The following is a 13,488-nucleotide window of genomic DNA, read 5'->3' as shown; positions in this document are numbered from 1 at the left end:
TCAATATGGAGAATTATGAATACTGAGAAGGTATTTGATGGATATGAAATGTCTCTATGTGACTATCCTCTCTAAATTATCTTTTGCCAATATGCTTGGAGAAGTAAATGGGTGTCAATGCATGCAGCTGGTAACCTGAGTCTCTAGATAGGATAAAGATGGAATTACATGACTATGGGAAAAAATAACATTTTCTGTTGGCTGGGTCTTCCAAGCTGAAGAGCAGTGTTCCCCAGTGTTCAGATCTTGGCAACGCTTTGGATGGGGCACATGAATATTTATGAGTTAAGTCTTTGGCTGAGTAGATCAATATTCATCCTATAGTAAAAAGCAGATGTTAGGTATTGCTCTCCAATGGTACTTAATAGCACTTCACTGTCAGAGGGCCTTAGCTTTTTTTTAAAAAAAGTACAGAATGCCTGCTCATTAACATCAGCATCATGCGCTGAACAACTGCAGTTAGCAGTTTCTTGTACAATATACTGGATGACAGATACGTCAAGTGACCATTGGTAACAGGGAAATGTTTGCATGTTATGGGTAAATAAGTTATACCCATTATATCTGATTTATCCATTTGTTCTCTTTGAAATAAGTGCCTGTTGAACCAAGCAGATGATTACTTGACATACGAATGTGTATACAGTATCTCTAGTAGCTGTAATGTTATCTTAATTAGGGAGGGGCACAATTCGACATTGAAGTGTGGATTTGTTAACTTATACAAATTCACATTGTGTGAATTAAAACTTTTTAAAACTGTGAAGGAAAATGCATTCTCAACAGGGCCAGTGTCAGCACCTGTCATCCTTGAGCAATTGCCTAGATCCCAGTGCCCTAATAAAACCCACTACTGATGAATTTCCCACAATACTCTTAAAAGCCACTATACTGGGGACCCTGTAGGGGATTTAAATGGTGGTTCCACCCAGGCAACTAGTAATGCTCTGAACTCTACTGTGCTGCCCAGAACACCAGGTAATCCCACCAACACCCACTGATGGGTTCCAGTGGGATATTAGTCAGGATTTTAGTCAGGACTAAAGGGGAAAAGGGTTAAACTCCCACTCTTTGTCTGCTATGATCCAGCTAATTATCACCCCACTTAGTGGCTGCTGTTTGCAATTTCAAAAGCATGAGTGTTAAATGCAAAGATGCATTTGATTACATGTCTGTTTAGAGCAGCCTTTCCCAACCAGTGTGCCTCCAGATGTTGTTGGACCACAACTTCCATCAGCCTCAGCCAGCATTGCCAATGGTCAGGAAAGATGGGAATTGTGGTCCAACAACATCTGGAGGCACACTGGTTGGGAAAGGCTGGTTTAGAGCCACTGAGTTCAATGTGGCATACTGTCAAGTATGTATATTTAGGATTGTCTATACATGCAAGCCCATATCAGTTGTTCACCCAAGCCAGGTGCCTGAGAGGGTAACCTGAAAACTGAAAGGTAAATTATAAATCTCTCCATGAACTGCTAGAGCATTTAAATTTGATAATCCAAACCCAGAGTATGTCAGTATTAATGCATTTCCCCAAGTATTATCTGCTAATCATTTTACCTCAATTACAACACTTTTCAAACATTGTGACTTCCATTCTGCTAGGATATATTGGCATACAATATTAAGACCTACTTAAGAGAAAAATCAACTCATTTGAAATGTTGTAGTGGAGGAGAAATTTGCGGATACCATGGTCTGCAAAAAAGACAAATAATTGGGTGTTAGAACAAATTAAACCAGAACTATCATTAGAAGCTAAAATGATGAAACTGAGGTTATCATACTTTGGACACATAATGAGAAGACATGAGTCACTAGAAAAGACAATAATGCTGGGAAAAGAGAAGAGAGTAGAAAAAGAGGAAGGCCAAACAAGAGATGGATTGATTCTATAAAGGAAGCCACAGACCTGAATTTACAAGATCTGAACAGGGTGGTTCACGACAGATGCTATTGGAGGTTGCTCATTCATAGGGTCACCATAAGTCGTAGTCGACTTGAAGGCACTTAACAACAACAACAAAAGTATCAACCACTCAACAACTAAAACAAGAATATTACAAACAGATCATCAACACTTGTAAAGCTGGCCACACAGTACTGTGTGGCCAGCATTACCCTGACATTGAAATCATCCATTCATTCATTCACAGGGAAATTTACATCACGGTGCCCATTCTCATTGCAAACAACATGAATGACAGTGAATTATTGTGATCAAATCCGTGCATGTAAATATACCATCTTAGGAACATAGGAAGCTGCCTTATAATGAGCCAATCCAATGGTCCATATAGCTCAGTATTGTCTACACTGACTGGCAGTGGCTGTCCAGGGTTCCAGACTGGGTTCTCTCCAAGCCCTACCTAGAGATGCCAAGGATTGAACCTGAAACCTTCTGCATGGAAGGCAGATGCTCTACCACTGAGCTATGGCCCTTCACTTATATGTCAGGGATAAAAAATGCATGCAGATCATGCACTTTGTGAAATGCTACACAAATTCATTCAAATATAAGGTACTCAGTGGTTGACTACAGAGAGGGGATGCTGAAGATGCTCCTCTTCTGGTGTGCCATTTGGGCTAGGGCTGACCTCGTCTGCCATCCATATCTGCAGGATATCAATCGTATGTATAAAACCTATTCACATTTTTGTTACATATCTTTAATGTGTGCTTGAACCCATGAAGATGCTATGTGATTTTGTAAGGGGAGAGAGACCATATTTAAATTTGTAATTTTAGTCCTTATGTTCTCCTCAGTGTTGTGTTCCCTCTACCACTGTGTCTCTGGATTGTCCTTCTTGGCTAAGCAGTGACATTCCCATTTGTTTATGAGTTTTGTTTAAGTCTGTTGTCCATAATGATCTTACTTCAGCTACAGTGTTTCAAATTGCGATGCAGGCCGCAGTTCTGGATTTTGCCAAACCTGGGGAGGTCTAATGATTACATTTCTCCATACTTTTCCAGCTCTCCTACACATTTTATTTTTGAAGATTCACAAAGGCAGATTTCTTCCAAGTTCTTGTCAGAAATGTCTTGTTGTTGTTGATGATGATGATGATGATGATAATGCTTTTTAAAATATTCAAAACATATAAAGCATTAAACCCAAATAAAATGATTCAGAAATAAAAGCACCAATCCAAATTAAAGAGGAGCAATGCATCATAATTTAGGACTAATCTGTGATGTACTGATATCTTATATAAATACTTATTTCCATAAGTCTGTATGGAAAGGAGTATATTAAATTGAGGAAGTACTGAGCTACACAGACTATCTAGCTGTTTATCAGTGATAAGATCTCTTTAAACTATTGTATATTTAGTATGTTTATATCTCACCTTTCCTGTACAAACCAAAGCCTAATCATTAATCTGGAAGGGACAAGTACTGCATCAGTTCAGACAACCAAGAAGTCAGCAAGAGAGTCAGGATAGAAACACACTTGCTGTTCTGCTGGTTCCAGTGTATCTCCGCCTCTCTCTTCTGAAAACAGGGGCACACGACGCTAGTCAAACCCTTGCTCCTTTTTATTGTGCAACCTAGTGGGATCAGCTTGAGTGCATTTTTTAAAAATTCAGCTTCAAAGAGATTTTGCAACTGATTGGCAGATCAACCTGTTCCCTCTCCAGGTGTGGCTAATGGAAATGCTTTGCTGTAAACTAGTGTATTTACAGCATCAGGCAAAGACCACATTGGGGCCTTTTCCAGTCAGACAGTCCTTCCTCCCCATCCCCCAAACAGCTTTACATTTTACAACATGTATTTGTTCTGGCATTTTTAAAATTCTAAACCGCCATGGGTGCCTTGGCAGAAAGGTGGTATTTAAATACAATAACTGAATAAATTGTGATTGCATTTTCTTATTTCAAATGAGGTCTTTTTTACATCAAAGAAACTGTGAAATAGGAGTTTTATGCCTTCCAGACTTGGTTCCAAAAAGTCATCAGAAGCCAACTTGTGCACAAGATATGTTTACACTGTGTAGTTGTATGAGAAGTGAAATGTTGGGAGCAGTGAACTCATGCAAGATTACCTGGTCTCTTCCATGAAATGAAAAATGTAAAAGTTTTGTTTCTTCAGTTCATGAAACTTAAGGGATGGATTGGTTGTGTGCACTTAGCTGCAGACTGTATGCATAAAGTAGTATTTTTTGAACTGCAGAGGCCATTATTTATTGCTGTTACCATTTCTTAGCCATAGAAGCAAGTCGTGGTGACAGACTTAGAGACCAAGCAAGGCACAGGGACCAAGCAAGTGCATCTACTGCTTCCAACCCTGTTGGCCCAGGAACTCTATAGTTAGTAGCAACAACAGCACTGATTCCTGTGCCTTCCCCATCTAAATATAAGATGGGCAATGGAACAAAGAAGGCTTCACTTGGATTAGAGGAAACTGATCAGAATGCCATTCACTCTCTTCTCACCCAAGACATTGTTAGTGTGCCCCAAGTACTGCCTGTAGGAAGTGCTTTCCATTGGCGCATAGAGGAAGTGTGCTATAATTGGCTGTATCCAATTCTGCTATTTCAGTTGAGCCTTATTACTGGGTAAATCATGGTGCTGGCTGAACTAGTTGCAACAACTTCTCTTAGACAAGGATTTCGCCTCAGTCATCCATGTTTTGGGAATTCTCCAAAGATGTTCAGAAGCTTCAGCTGGTACAGAATGCTGTGACTCTTCTTCTAATAGGATTGAGTCACACAGTCACATATTACTCCTATTGTGGTTCAGCTGCTCTGGCTTCTTTTCAGCTTCTGGGTTTTTGCAAGTTTCTAGGTCTTAAAATGTCTTATTATTGATACATGTTTTTGCAATTTATTGTTTTTTCTTGTGTTGTATATTCAGATGGGGTTTACCATTGCCTGCCTCTGAGGCTAGTCCTCCCCAGCTGGCTAGGGCCTGCTCAGCTTGCCACAGCTGCACAAGCCAGCCCCTTCCTTGTCCGCAACTGCCAGCTGGGGGGCAACTGGGCTCCTTGGGACTATGCAGCTTGCCCACGGCTGCACAGGTGGCAGGGCACGTAACCCCTGAGCCACTCACAGTGTAGCCATAAGTCGGGATCGACTTGAAGGCAGTCCATTTCCATTTTCATATCATTCAAGATGCCACATTCAGGGCATAGAATGAGGGATATCGATTTTGTAAATAAATAAGTATGCATCATTGCAATGGCAGCAACTTTAGATTAACAAGTAGGATTTTTAAATTTACATCCTCTATTGTTTGAGAAAGTGTGAAATGAGTTGGCAATCTTGGAGAGCTTGTTACTGATATACTTTAGAGTCCTGTTTCACTTTTCATCTGTTTCATATTTATACATTGTTTTGTTCACAATTATCTGTGGTTTGCATTTGTGTACTTATTACTGTCTGAGTGTTGTACAGGCATCCTTATTATTGCTTGGGTTAATTTATGTAGCATCTTAAAATTAACAGGTAGGATTTTTACATTTAAAAGTTGATTCCAATACCGAGGCTCTTATTTCAGACTGAATGCAATTTTCATTTGAAGAAGGAAGTGGAAGTAGGTGTCTTGCAAAGAAATACTACAAATCTGTTTGCTTGGGGAAAATGCCAGGTTGGCTTTTAGTCCTGAATATAAACTAACAATGCTTTTAAAAAATGTAACTAAACATTTTTAAACAGTCACTGTGTAAATATGAATTCCTTATTCCTTCTGTACCACTAATATTATGAACACAGTTTTAGTTAAAGTATATATTTTTCCCTTTTTACTCCAACGTCTTTACAGTTTAGAGTATTCTAAAGATTGTTCTAAATCCTTGTCAAAAAGAGTGGTGGTGGTGCATTTTACATGGTCTGTTTGTACTCCACATCCCCACAAAGCACTGCTGCTTTGTCTTAGATGTAAGAATTAGCCCTTATATTAAGGCTATAAGAGCACAAACAGAACTGTGAATCAGACCAAAAGGTCCATGTAGTCCAGAACTTTGTATCTAAGAGTGGTTCACTTGTTCCCCCATTGTTTTCCCACAACAACTGGTGTTGATTTGACTTGATTTATTATTCTTATGCCCCACTTTCCTGTCCATGGACACGCACATTGACTTTCAAGATTAAAAACAATAAAACATTGAAACATAAACAACTAATAAATCTTCATAAAAACAAACAGTTTAATTCTGCAGAAGAAGAAAAACAACCAATTATTCTCCACCTAACCTATCTTTGACGCTAACCTAGCAGCAGAATGATTGGGGAACAGCAAAGCGGCCATGATCCAGGAGTCCATATGCTCATGCATTCATGCTAAGCCATTGCTTGGCTTAGTATGTGATGTGTGAACCAGGTCATTGAGTTGCTGTTCAGATATACAGGTTTCATGTAGCTATCAGTGCCAACAGCCATTGATATGTTTGTTCGTTTGTTTATTAAATTTATATCCCATCCTTTCTCCCAGAAGGAGTCCAAGGCAGCAAACAGAAACACTAAAAGCACTTTACAACATCTTAAAGATAAAAGTCTTTAAAACATCTTAAAACAAAACATCTTTAAAACTTTTTTAAAAACAACTTAAAAACACGTTAAAAAGCAATTCCATCACAGACATAGACTGGGATAAGGTCTACTACTTAAAAAGCTAGCTGAAAGAGGGGGGTCTTCAGTAGGTGCCAAATAGATAACAGAGATGGTGCCTGTCTAATACCTAAGGGGAGGGAATTCCAAAGATGCTACAATGCTGAAGGTCTGCTTCCTATGTTGTGTGGAATGGATCTCCTGATAAGATGGTATCTGCAGGAGGCCCTCACCTGCAGAGTGCAGTGATCGACTGGGTAAATAAGGGGTAAGATGATCTTTCAGATATCCTGGTTCCAAGCTACATAGAGCATTGTACCCCAAAACCAGAACCTTGAACTTGGCCTGGTAGCTAATGGGCAGCCAGTGCAATGCTTTCAGCAGTGGGGTAACATATTAGCAATATAATGCTTCAGTGAGGAGTCATGCTGCCGCATTTTGCAGCAGCTACAGTTTCCAGACCAACCTCAAGGGCAGCCTCACATAGAGCACATTACAGTCATCAGGCTATCAAGGTCCAGAAACGGCCACAGCTGTCTTACCAGCCGAAGTTGGTAAAAGGCACTGCTAGTCACTGAGGTCACCTGGGCCTCTAGCAACAAAGATGGATCCAGGAGCACCCCCAGACTATGAACCTGTTCTGTCAGAGGAAGTATGACCCCATCCAAAGCAGGCAATTGACCAATTTTCCAAACTGAGGAACCACCAACCTACAGTGCCTCCGTCTTGCTAGGATTCAGATTCATTTTATTGGCCCGCATCCAGCCCACCACCAAGTCCAAACCCTGATCCAGGGCTTGCATGGCCTCTCCTGATTCAGATGTTATGGAGAAATAGAGCTGGGTATCATCAGCATACTGCTAACACCTCATCCCAAATCTCCTGATGATCTCTCCCAAGAGCTTCATATAGATGTTAAACAGCACTGGGGACAAGATGATACCCTGAGACACCCCACAGCACAACTGTCAAAGGCCCGAAAGGCAATCACCCAATGCTATTCTCTGCAAATGACCCTGGAGATAGGATCAGAACCACAGTAAAACAGTGCCACCGACACCCATCTCATCAAGTCAGCTCAGAAGGATACCATGGTCAATGGCATCAAAAGTTGCTGAGAGATAAAGTAAGAACAACAAGATCACACTCCCCCTATCCTTCTCCCAATAAAGGCCATCCATCAGGGTGACCAAGGCTGATTCAGTCCCATAACCAGACCTGAACCCACACTAGAATGGGTCAAGTTTCTGTTTCATCCAAGACTACTTGCAATTGCTGCGCCACAATCCTCTCAATTACCTTCTGAAACAGGGAGCTTTTGAGACCAGGCAGTAGTTGTCACAAAACAATGGGTCTAGGGTGGGCTTTTTTAGCAGTGGTTGGATCACTGCCTCTTTCAGGGTGGCTGGGATCACTCCCTCTTGCAAAGATGCATTGACCGCACCCTAGATCCACTCAGTCACATCTTGTCAGCAAGCTTTAATAAGCCAAGAAGGGCAGGGGTCAAGAGAACACATTGCTGGCTGCATCATCTCAAGCAACTTGTCTACATCATCAGGCTGCATCAACTGAAACTGACCCCAAGACATTGCAGCAGATGTTGCATTGGACACCTCACTGGGGACTACAGTTGATTTAGATGGGGCAACAAGATTGCTACAGAGGCAAGCACCTCAAAGTGCCTTGCAAACAATTCATAGTGGGCTTCCAAAGGATCTACATTTCCTGGAAATGATGCTAACAGACCCCTGACAATATGAAAAGGCTCCACTGGACAGCTACTTGAAGATGTGATGGAGGTAGAGCTGGGCTTTCTTTGCCGCTCTCACTGCCACATAGTAGGCACGGTTATGATGTTTTACTCATGCCCGATCAGACTCACAGCGTGTCTTTTGCCACTTGCACTCTAGTCATCATCCAGCCTGTTTCATTGCTCACTGGTGTACCAAGGTGCAAACCGGGGTCTACAATGCTGGAGAGGGCACTTAGGGGCAACCATGTTAAGGGCCTGCTCTATCTACTGGAAACTCCCCCAGAGCATTCAGGAACCCAGTGGATTTCATTAGTCTCCAGGGGCAGACCATCTTAATGTGTCCACCACCCCTGTAGGGGAGGATTGGAGCCATAAATCTAAACTTCACCAAGAAGTGGTCTGACCATGACAATGGGGTGACATCCACCACCACCCCATATCTCCAGACCACCCATTCCTCTACCTGGAGCCAACACCAAATTGAGGGTGTGCCCTGCCCTATGTATTTGACCAGTGACATGATATTTGCTATCATGGAGATGGCACTACAAGATGCAACAGGAATTAAACAAAGTTTTATTTTATAACTGTTCCTTATAACCCATACCAAACAACATGCTTGTCCAGTTCTCAATATGTTTTTTCTGTCTAAATGAAGCAATCTCCCAAGTTGCTTGCCTTGCTGTTCACAGTACTCTGTAAGTTTCTCCATGTCGGTGTGCTTGTACTGTGGAGAGCAGAATTGATCAATGAGGGTAATGTTTCTAATTGGTGAAAACCCAGACTTGAGAATAGCATACAGAATTGGTGGCATTCCAACAGGAAAGGGTGTGATTCAGTCTGGGAGAGAAGCCTGCTGTGGAGACAGGCAAAACTCTCAGACTAAACAGCTGACTTGTTGATCTCGAGATATAAAATTTAGTGGGTTGCTATTTTGGCATTACATGCATATAACTCTTCCCACCACCACCGACTTCCACTTCATTCCAGCTCTTCTCATGGCATACATATGTTAAGGCACACAGATACACATGTTTAAAAGTATGGCTAAAGAATCAATAGCCTTTCACTTCCTTTTATTTTATCTCTTAGGCATTGTATTTCCTTACTTCCCACGACTGGGTCGCTACAACTTAAACTTCTATGAGGCTCAGCAAGCCTGTCTGGACCAAGATGCAGTTATAGCTTCATTTGACCAGTTGTACGAAGCATGGAGAGGAGGCCTGGACTGGTGCAATGCAGGCTGGCTCAGCGATGGGTCAGTGCAATACCCCATCACAAAACCCAGGGAGCCTTGTGGTGGAAAGAACACAGTGCCTGGAGTTCGGAATTATGGCTTCTCAAATAAAGATCAAAGTAGATATGATGTCTTCTGTTTTACATCTCATTTTAATGGTAAGGAATTCTGACTACTTTTTTAAAGGGCCTATTGCAGCTTTAGGGGGAGGGGGGAAATGACAAGCCAGAACAATGTGCTCACTGGTAGAGCACATGTTTTGCATGCAGAAAGTCACTGGTTCATTTCCAGATATCTCCATTTAAAAGGATCAGGTAATGGGTGATTGGAAAGATCTCTGCTGGAGACTTTGAGGGTCAAGCTTTATGTTATGCTTAATATACACTGTACAGCTATGCCTCTTATCTTTCTTTAATTAATTACAGCTGTAGGGGGTTCCAGTTGTTATTGTGATTGCACATGCAGGGAAGGGGCTTGTGGGAACTTTATTTTTACCAAGACTCCTAGCCTATGAAGGGTGATATTCAGGGGGTCACGGCTGGGGAGCGAATGAATAATCCTCCATTCCCTGCATGCTTCAATCCCGATAACAATCAAGTTACCTCACAGCTGTAATTCATTTGAGAACAACAAGACATATAGCTGCATGCTATGCATTAAGCATAATGTGTAGTTTTTCATGAGAGACACTGCCAGTCAAAGTAAGCAATACTGGGCTAGATGAAGAAATAGTGTGACTTGGTATCATTTATTTAATTTAAATATGAATGAGAACCTTCTGCTCAAACTTTCAGGGGTGGGGCCCATGAAAATTAGGGGAAGTTGCATTTTTGTTCAGTGCTAGAATAATACAATAATAAATTAACGGATAAATATAAGTGAATTGCTCTAAAGCCTGGAAATCACTGCTTTGTTCAGGAGAGGAGAGCCATCAGACAACAGACTTCCCTCTTCAGCAACAACTTGGACTGTCTTCTGTACCTCAGACATGGGCCTCTCCCATGTGCCTTAACTTGTATGCTTGCTGGAGAGCAGATGTTTGGCCTATAGCCTGCACACTAAGAGATGCTCCCATTCTCTGCTTACGCACACTCTGAATATTCACAGTGAAATTTATTTGCCTTAAAACATGCAAAGAATAAACACTTATTTTGCTCTGAGCAATCCTGAATTTGCATTTCCAAAACAAATAGTGTTCAAAACCAGAGTCAAAACATTGTGCAAATGTTTACCTGATCCAGATCCAGCTAAATTGTTCCAGAAGGGGCTGGTTAATTCAAATAAATCCTCTGCCATGTTATCAGTTTTATGCAATCTGTGGAAAGGGAATACATAATAAACAAAGTACCATGACATTAAAAAAGGCTAATTAGCCTTTGAATAATTGTAATGAAAATTTATTTCACCCTATAAGCTCTGGTTCTTTCATACTCCTTCCCATGTGTAGATGTGTGAGCATGCTTGCATTATGTAATAGAACAAACTGCTTCTTTAGCATCCCAAGTTTTTTTTAAAAAAAAATACCCACTTTCCTGACTATTGTGCCCTGAAGACTAACATAGTAAGTAGGGAGACTCTGGCTGCATAAGAGCATACCAAAGCTGGCTGTACTTAACTTGTGCAGAAAGTATTTCCATTCCATCTTACTAGTGAGTTCCTTGATCATGTGCTTGTACACATCTTTGATCGGGGCAGGGATTCCATCTCAGAGTGTGGCTTCCACAAAGGCTTGAAATGCAGCATCTGCCTTTTTAGAAAGTAATATACCACTTGGCTTCACCTATTCAGGCAGAAAGTGTAGCATTCTGCACAGGTTCCATGTTCATTGCACTACTTGAAGGCCCAAACATGGTATTATTTACAGTGAAGAAATAGGAATATCCATTTACACCTGGACCATCCCACATAAATGATAACAGAAATGGCCATACATTAAGGCAGCCTTGCATTGGGCCTCTTGCCTTGTAACTGTGACAAGGAATTGCATGTAGGTCAGTGAACAGGTTGGTGGAGGAGGCATAGAATGCTCCATCTGTGCCCAGTATAGAAAGCAAGTGAGCTTGCAGAGAAAGGAAACCCCCTCATTCACACCCAACATTGGCATCAGTAGGCTGCTGGATGAAAGACTGAGTTCTCCAGTTGGTGACTTTATAAAGCTGTGTTAAGGGCACCTCAAGCACTTATCCCCCTATTAACTCTATGGTAAAGCCTGAACGAAAAAAATCATTTCATTATGTACAGAATGAAAATTCATCTATGTTGACTGTTAGCAATCTTAACTCTGTCACTGCTCTAGTCAGATCCATTGTATATTGAGCAACTGACATAAATAACATTGGATATTTTAATTACGTGTACATATATATACACAATCACATCCCACAGTGGAACTCAGCTACCTTATAAGACTAATTTCAGGTGGTCTCTAATTTTCTCTCTTTAACTCAGTGTTATCTACATTCATTCCTTCCATGCAAACTTTTAGAGAATGTTCGATAATCAGAAGAGGTGTTCTCCAAGTGTAAATTTAACCACAGAATACGTAGATTTGCCCCCCAAATGGCAGAATCAAGGAAACCAGCAAATCGTTTTTTTGAGATTTTAAGACTCAAAGAGTCAGATTAAGATCTAGCAACTGAATTGTATATTATCCCTACAGTACACGTCTTCAAATGGGCTGAGGCTTTTGTGAAATTGCTGAGTTGTTTAAACTGTTTTTGAAAAAAAAATGAGATTTTTGGTCTATGTTTTTAAAGCTGCTGTTATTGTTTTGAAGGGGTTTTAATCTCAGTATGTAGTCCATCCCTTCATATCAATAGAGGTTTCTGGTTTGTGGCTGTAGGTAAATACAACCCTACAGTTTATCAAAAGACAATGTAATATCCAAGATTTTTAATAAGAGATATTATTCATAATAGCTTTTCCACAATCAATGTAGTTTTCCCCAAGAACTGAAGCAACAGATTATAAAGTGAGAGCTATTGGAATGTGTCAAAAAATAAGTCATTCTTCTTTAAAAAGAGAACTGTAATTTTAACTTCATTATTCTGCAACAGAGATTTCTTTAATGAACTGGGAAGAAAATCAGAGCTTGGAAAAGTTACTTTTTTGAACTACAACTCCCATCAGCCCAATCCAGTGGCCATGCTGGCTGGGGCTGGTGGGAGTTGTAGTTCAAAAAAGTAACTTTTCCAAGCTCTGAAATGTATTTTAACTTTATCTTGTTCATCTTTTAATGTGTTTAATATGATTTTCTCTGCTTTCATTAGGCCGTTTTTACTACCTAATACATCCAACCAAGCTGACCTATGATGAAGCTGTGCAAGCCTGCCTCAAAGATGGTGCACAGATTGCTAAAGTAGGCCAAATATTTGCAGCCTGGAAACTCCTAGGATATGACCGCTGTGATGCCGGCTGGCTGGCTGATGGCAGTGTTCGGTACCCAATCTCCAGGCCAAGGAAACGCTGCAGTCCTACTGAAGCAGCAGTACGCTTTGTGGGCTTTCCAGATAAAAAGCACAAGCTCTATGGGGTCTACTGCTTCAGGTCATACCAGTGAATGTACCTAGAGCACAACAACATCCGATCCATCATGTGAAGGATTTTGTTTCAATACGAACTCATACAAGTTACCAAAACTGTGATAAATCTTTTTTACTCCCTGTAAAGAGTCATTTTCATAAAATCAACCTATTAATTTGTTTTGGTTATTTTTTTAACTTTCAATAGATATTTTAAATTAATATAATTTAATGGAAGCTCTAGGTAAGGAAGTGCTTGAAATATAACTGTTTAAGCTACATCATTCCAACAAAGCATACTTTTCATAAATGGGGCATGCAATAGCTTGATGATTGCTAGGACTTAAGGAATGTAAGGCTACTCAAAGCAGAAACCGTTCCAGGATAAAGTTTACATATTTGCATCATGTTAAAATAGATCAGAAAATAC

General features: G+C 40.6%; 1 protein-coding gene across 1 annotated transcript in view; it reads left to right on the top strand.

Moving 5' to 3' along the window:
- Positions 1-13,219, top strand: part of HAPLN1 (hyaluronan and proteoglycan link protein 1) — a 115,902-nt gene extending 102,683 nt beyond the window's left edge. Inside the window, exons 4-5 of the mRNA XM_061622016.1 lie at positions 9,393-9,695; positions 12,807-13,219. Of these exons, the coding sequence (XP_061478000.1) occupies positions 9,393-9,695; positions 12,807-13,096 (593 nt within the window). The 3' untranslated portion in view covers positions 13,097-13,219. The remainder of the gene's footprint in view (positions 1-9,392; positions 9,696-12,806) is intronic.
- Positions 13,220-13,488: the final 269 nt, after the last annotated feature.

The sequence above is a fragment of the Rhineura floridana genome, chromosome 1 (genome assembly GCF_030035675.1).
Source record: "Rhineura floridana isolate rRhiFlo1 chromosome 1, rRhiFlo1.hap2, whole genome shotgun sequence".
Classification (NCBI taxonomy): Eukaryota; Metazoa; Chordata; class Lepidosauria; order Squamata; family Rhineuridae; genus Rhineura; species Rhineura floridana.
The sequence above is the reverse complement of the archived record's forward strand: the minus strand, read 5'-3'. Positions and strand labels throughout refer to the sequence as shown.